Here is a 7,218-nt window from a genome sequence, read left to right as displayed (position 1 = left end):
CTTTACAGCTTCATGTCGCTTCTTTTCAGCCAGCCATCCGATATCTGATGGAACTTGTCACCTACGGTAACCCAAAGAAAAATGGAGTGAAAAAGCTTTAAACAAGCAGTGAAAGTGTTTGGCATCTTGACCCAAATCACAATATTTCCCTTGGCACCCAACCAAACCATAAGTTTGTTTTGGTGACAAAAGTAAACAAGTACAAATTATGGTTAATGTTAAAACTTTAACTTGAATTTTCATTGGAGGGAAGAACAGGAGTCACGGGAGAAACCCGTAGTTTGTTTTATACAACTAGCTAATGTTCTCAGATGTAGATTAGAAAGGAAGTGGTTTCTCCCAGTGGTAAGTCACATTTCAACCAAACTATGACTTTTTTCCCACCAACCAGACACGTTTGTTGTAGATGAAAAATTGTAATATGTTTCTTAATCTAACACATATGTTTGGTGGCTAAACCTAAACTCCCAACACCAACCTCACATCGAAGTGATGTTGAGAATTTGAAGACTAAAAGTATTTCTAAAACAGATTTGAGAATCCAGTTTAGTTGGATTATTAGTTTCAAACAAAGAGCTTCCTGTTATCCTGATGTTCCCAGAATGTAGCAGCATCTGGAGCCTCCTTTGTCAGAGACGGACTCTAAATGTCCGGAGACATCAAGACTGCATTCAGGACTGAACAGGATTAAGTATCATTCTGATATTAATTTAGAAACTTTCAGGCTCCGAGTGCCGTGAAGAGAGACGAGAGCTGGCAGCAAGTCAGAACACTCTTGTAATAGGAAAAATAGATGACAAAGTAAAAGGAGAACATGAAACATAAATAACCTGGGTAGTCAAAGTAAAGAAAGTTTGTCGATAATAAACTGCCGCTCGCCTTTTAACAGGATCACGGAAATTTGTTCACATAACTCCCATCCCTCCACTGGCTCCCGGCATACCTCCGTATTGATTTTAAACTTCTTTTATTTGTTTTTTAATGTCTTCATGGGTTGGCCCTGTACCTGTGTGATCTGCTGATCCCCTACAACCCGTCTCGCTCACTGAGGTTAGCAGATCAAACTTTACTGGTGGTGCCAAAGACCAAAAAGAAGCTGAGAGGTGATCGTGCTTTTTCTGTGGCTGCTCCTAAACTTTGGAATGAGCTCTCACTAAATATCAGGCTGGCTGATTCTCTTCCTACTTTTAAATCTCTTTTAAAAACACGTTTTTTTTAACTTGGCGTGTGAGTCAGCTTAGAGCTGACTTTTATTGTACAACCTGTGTTTTATGTCTTATTTTATATTTTCACTATTTTATTTGCATTTTTTAAATTTATTTATTTATTTATTTATTTAGTTTTAATGTGTACAGCACTTTGGTTGACAGTGTAGTTTTTAAAGTGCTTTAGAAATAAAGTTGGATTGGATTGGATGTAGTTCATCTCTCAGGTGTGGTGTTTGCTCTGAATTATTTTGGTTGATCATTGAGTAGGCTGTATTGGCTGAACGAGATTGTGTTGGTTCGTTCCACTCACGTGGATCTACATGAACTCTGCTTTATAAGATATATCTATTGCTAATTAGTACCCAAAAAAGTTTCTACTCACCGTTTCCAGACATTTTTTAATAATTAGCGTTTTTGTGTCAGTCTTTTTTTTACTGTGGCGTAGTGATATTTACACGGGCGGATTAGGATTTGCAGTGCGTGCAGCGGTTTTTGGTCACGTGGGCCAATAGGAGCCGAGTTCTGTTGCTGTGGTATCAGATCAAAACAACATGGCGTCGACTGTAAGATCACGAAACGAAAAGAAAGACAAGGAAACCGGCTTCAAAAGTTACTACAAAAGGATCGAAACGATGCTATATGCATCTCACAGATGTCCAGGGCGAAGACGTGCAGGACTTTACACGGAAACGGTGGGAAACTTACACAACCTGCATTTCGGCTGTATTGGGACCATGGAAAAAGTGCCTAGAAAGTGAATTTTGCTCCACTACGCTGGATCTGTGTGTTCAATTACTGCAACCCCAGATGAAGCGTGAGTTATTGCAATGCATTAACATTTTATTAGTAATCAATTTATTACTAATTATCGGTCCTTGGACCAATACTTTTCCTTCTGTATGTAAATGATATTGAAACTGTCTCTAAATTATTGAAATGTATCTTGTTTGCGGATGATACCACTTTATTTTATTCTGGTAAAAATATAAATGATGCACTGCAAACTGTAAAGAAGGAGTTAGAGAAAATGATGAAATGGTTCAATGCAAACAGACTGTCTTTAAATATTAGCAAGACTAAATATATGATCTTTAGTTGTAGGCGCAAAGACACTGATGCTACACTAACTATACAAGATTTTGAGATTGAAAGGACAAATGTAATACAATTCTTAGGTGTTATGATTGATGAACATTTAACATGGAAAGCCCATATAGAGCATGTTAAAACAAAGGTTTCACAAACCATAGCAGTGTTACATAAGGTCAAAGAATCACTTAGTAGTCGCGCTTTGTTTCTGTTATTTAATTCACTTATTGTTCCATATCTGACATATTGTATTGAAGTGTGGGGAAATGCCTGTAAGACTTATATTGATCCGCTCTTCCTTTTACAGAAACGTGCCATTCGAGTCGTTAACGGAAGTGGCTACAGAGACCACACAAAGCCAATATTTGTAAAATTGAAATCCTTAAAATTTAATGAATTGGTTGAATTCAATGTCCTCAAAACAATGTATAAAGCTCACAAAAAAACATTGCCAGAGAATTTGCAAAACAGATTCAAAAAGAGAGAAAGTCGGTACAAACTAAGAGGAACTGAAGTCTTTTTGAAATCTGAGTCAGGCACAAAACCAAAAGAAAGATGCATCTCAATCCAAGGCGTCAATCTGTGGAACAATCTGAATTCTGAAATTAGAATGTCTCAGTCGATTTGTATTTTTAAGAAAAGAGTGAAAGAGTTGTTATTGAAGAGATACGATACTTGTGAATAACTGGAAATTGTTTTCTTAGATCATGTTAAATATCGGTTAAAATGGCTGTGTGTGACAGCCAAACAGTACTGAAATGTGTAAAAATTGTTATTGATAAGGGGCAGATACTATAAGCTACAGCTTCCCTCTGCTCCTTTTCATTCATTTAACAGATGCTGTGTTGTATCGTTTTTAATGAATGAAATAAATAATAAAAAATTTCCTCATGTTCCCTGATCGCCTCACATGCAGACTATGGTAGATGCCGCTGGGTTCTCTCAGACAGGTCTATGACCAAAAATGGCTTTGACAGAAATGCTGTTGTATGAAAAGCCAGATTATTGACCCTGTGAATTCTGAAAAACCTACCCAGTTCTCCACAGTCCTTGAATGTTCTCAGGGTGTGAACAACCACTCAGAACGGGCTGAGGACGCCCTAAAACGGAATCGATTTGTGGGGTGGGGGGGTGGGGAAAGGGGGGGAGTGACGTCGCACCTGGGGGCAAGGGGGGGGGGGAGTGAGACTTTGCACCTGGGGCATGGCAGAGGTGTGAAAACCGATTAGCATCCAGCCTTCCTGTCTACCAGGTCACTGATTGGATGAAACAGGACATGGCAACAGAAAAAAACTGTGTCATGATTGGTTGAAAGATCTGTTGCTATTGGTCAACCCCTGGGCCATGAATCCCCCCTGCACCTTACCCCCCCACCTCCTCAGCCCCCACACACAATAATAATACTTATTATTAATATTTTAATAAGGCATTAATAAATATGGGCCATGTAAAGTGTCTACTCAGTTAACCTGCATACTTGTCCTTGTTAACCAATGGGCTAAAAAATAACATTTTGAGACATTTTGGAAAAACAAGCGCTTTATTGAACAAAATCAAATCAAAATTAAAATAAGCTGTTCTTTTAAAAAAAATTTAAAAAAATTAAAAGGAAAAAATGAAATAAAAAAGTGCAAAGTTTCAAAAAAAAAAATATACATTTCAAAACAAAAATTAAAACATTGTTGAATGTCACTCCGGGCTGGTCGCAGGCATCAGCTCTAGAATTAAATGTTTCCTGGCTGCTGCCCTGTCGTATTTCAATGGCTTCAGTCTTTCAGACGGCTGTCCATTGTAGAAACGTCTGTGATGAAGAGCTGTGTACCTTCCATCAGCTTCCAGCCTGGCCTGTAGGGCAGCACACAAGTTGGAAAGCTCCTGGCTGCAGAAGGATGGAGGCCACACAATCCATCCATGCACGCCATCTACACTGCCGTCCTCCTCATCCGACATCATGTCCGCTGTGATGCCATTCCAGAACTCCTCTTCGTCTGGAGCAAGGACCGTCTTCCTGGCATCCAGCAGCTGCGAACACAATCAGTACAAGAAATCAATACATTTACTAATGTAACTGAAAAATAATATCAGAGACCAGCAATACTATTCTAACCACATTTTATATAAAACACACACTCCCATGAATGAAACTGTAATCAAATGAATCAAAGTAATATCTCTTACTCTCTTTCTTCTCTGCCGACTCCGGGCAGATGACTTAATCGCCTCCGCCTGATCCGCCATGTCGAGTTGACTATAGCGGAAATTCCTGCGCAGAGTCTCATAATGGGTTTTACAAGCGGCTGGAAAAGAGTAAAATGAAGCCGTTATTAGCTTGGAGAAGATGGAGGACGACATATCCAGTGTTGCCAACTTAGCAACTTTCTCGCTAAATCTAGCGACTTTTCAAAGCTCCTAGCGACTTTTTTTGTCAAAAGCGACTAGCGACAAATCTAGCAACTTTTTCTGCCGTTTTGGAGACTGATAGGAAAACTCAGCTCATTCTGCAGTTACTGTCCTCAACAAGCAGCAGGTGCTGCTGTGAGCTTCTTCCCCTCCCAGAGCACAGGCTGTCAGTCCAGTAACCCAGCAGCAGACCCAGTGAGGGGAGGGGGAGACCCACATCACTCCGCGGCCAGACGGCAGATGAATCGCGCATGCGCAGTCACTACAGATCCCATCCAGACTTAGGGAGCCATATAAACGAAAATGTTTCTTCACTGTCATGCTAAAATAAACCACAGCATTTAGCCTCCAGTGAAAAAATATATTTTGGGTGTTTTATACTCACTTTTTGGTCTCTTCCACAACGTTATTCCTCTCTCCTACAACGTTGATTACAATTACATGCAAACTGGGAAATATGCAAATTAGGCGATGACGTCATTTAGCGACTTCTAGCGACTTTTAGGACAGCCAATAGCGACTTTCCTTACTGAGGAGTTGGCAACAGTGGACATATCACTGCTTAACGTTACCAATTCAGAAAATTGTACCAAAACTCAATAAAAAATATCCTACAAATGGAATATATCCTTACCGCAATTTTAGGACTGTGCTCTCCTCTTTTCCGCTGAATTTCCTCGCCGCCCTCGCGCTGGAGAAAGTGTTTATTTGGGCTTCCATGGCGGACATCCTCTCCTGCAGCTCAGACACCGCTCCAACTTCTCCTCCAGCTTCTCCTCCAGCGGTGCTCTCTGGCAGACAGCCCGCTGATAACGCTCAAAAGTTTCTTCTCAGTGTCTGACTGAAACCAGTCGGTCATGTCCAGGCTGTTCCATGCGAGGAGCCTGTAGTGAGACTGGCGATACCGGGCCGCCATTGTAGAAACTCACGTAACAAAGACCGCTTCTTTGTCCGTTCGTTTATCGCGCGGTTCTTGCGAGACGACGCGTGTGATTGGACGAGCAACTCTAACGCGATGACGCAGCAGAAGTAGCAGACTTCTCCAGGCCTGCTTTGTGTGGCCACAGTCAAAAAAAAAAAAAAAGACTTCTCCAGGCAGCAGAAGGAGGTTTAGAAATGTAAAAGTTTTTTCACTTAAATTCTACCTTCAAATTTACATGGCTTAAAAAATGTTTGGACCTACCAGAATCACTCTGGAATTTTATTCCACACAATGTATTTAAAAAAGTAGGAGGCTTACAATTTCTAATGAGCTGCAACTTCTCAGTTTCTAAATTGCCACTGAAACTCTCAAAGTATTATCAGCAGGCATTACTTTCTTGGAAATTGTGTTATGTTCACAACTTTTCTCCGCATAAAGAAATACTTTGGCACAATGGGCAAATTACCATTAAAAACTAAACTGTATATAATGAGAGCTGGATTGGGAGGGACATAATCTTTGTGACATCCTTATTTGATGATAATGGAAGTCTTTATAGCTATGAAAACTTCCTAAAGGCTAAAGCCTTTCCAGTCAAATACAGATAATTTGTTACTATTGTGAAGGCTATTCCATCTGGCATGATTGAGTTAATAAAATCCCACTTAAGTTATCAAAATGTTAATGTTCAAATACCTGTTGAGGGCATTGCTGGCAGATGTGTGGTGAACACATCCACTGTACAGTTAAGCAACACAAGAGAAAAGGTGACTGTAGTCATGCTGCTCTGCTTGGAGTTTGAGATGTAGGATTCTGACAGTGTTAAGTGCCTGTGATGCGCTTTGATTTTACTTTTATAAAAGCTGTATGAACCCTGATTCAAATAAAGTATATACTGTTTTGTTTGTGTAGGGTCCTTTTTCTCTAAAAACCAGTTCAAGTGTGAAAAGTCAACCCCACCCCCAACCCCCTACCTTACACCCTCCACACCCACCAACCCTTCCACCACAGACACACACCCATCAGTCTGATTTGCATTTGTATAGCTCACAGCATTTTCATTGACACTGGAAAGTTCCCCCCTTGGAGATCAGCCGTCCATCTCAATTCCTGACAATTCTCAGTAGTTTTTTGTGCTTCCTCAAAACTGCTGTTTATTGCAGTTAATTTGAAATTCCAAGGAAATTTTAATGTCAGATTTATCCAAGCTGACACCAAGTCATTTTATCTCCATCATCTGTTTTCAGAGTTTTCTACCAGTGGAGCTCACAGTGAATACCACAATTGATCAGTTTCATTTAATGTGGAATGCCAAAATCATGACTGTGGTTAGTATTCACTTAGTTTTGCTGCTCTAGTGCTGTGTGAACTTTTTATAATGAGGTGTGTCTGAGTCACACCTCTCCCTCTCCACTAGCCTCCTCCTCTCTTCTCATTTAGTTTTGAAGAATATCATCCACAGACTGCTTTATTTTTAGAATATGCAGCAGCTGAATATCTCTCAGAGCACCACATGCTTTCCTTTTGGAGTCTGTTTCCATTTTCTTGTGAAGCAATACATGGCATGGATCTGGTCCCTCTCTCTGTTCCTTTGCATCA

At 40.2% G+C, this 7,218-nt stretch overlaps 1 protein-coding gene across 1 annotated transcript; it reads right to left on the bottom strand.

Moving 5' to 3' along the window:
* Nucleotides 1-3,986: 3,986 nt before the first annotated feature.
* On the bottom strand, nt 3,987-4,565 carry LOC127536067 (uncharacterized protein C14orf93-like). Its single transcript, XM_051955465.1, has 2 exons — nt 4,476-4,565; nt 3,987-4,319 (listed from the first exon to the last, which is right to left on the bottom strand). Exons 1-2 carry the CDS (start codon nt 4,533-4,535, stop codon nt 3,987-3,989), a joined length of 393 nt encoding a protein of 130 aa, XP_051811425.1. The 5' UTR covers nt 4,536-4,565.
* Between the last annotated feature and the right edge of the window lie 2,653 nt (nt 4,566-7,218).

Source organism: Acanthochromis polyacanthus, chromosome 11 (assembly GCF_021347895.1).
Source record: "Acanthochromis polyacanthus isolate Apoly-LR-REF ecotype Palm Island chromosome 11, KAUST_Apoly_ChrSc, whole genome shotgun sequence".
Classification (NCBI taxonomy): Eukaryota; Metazoa; Chordata; class Actinopteri; family Pomacentridae; genus Acanthochromis; species Acanthochromis polyacanthus.
The sequence above is the reverse complement of the archived record's forward strand: the minus strand, read 5'-3'. Positions and strand labels throughout refer to the sequence as shown.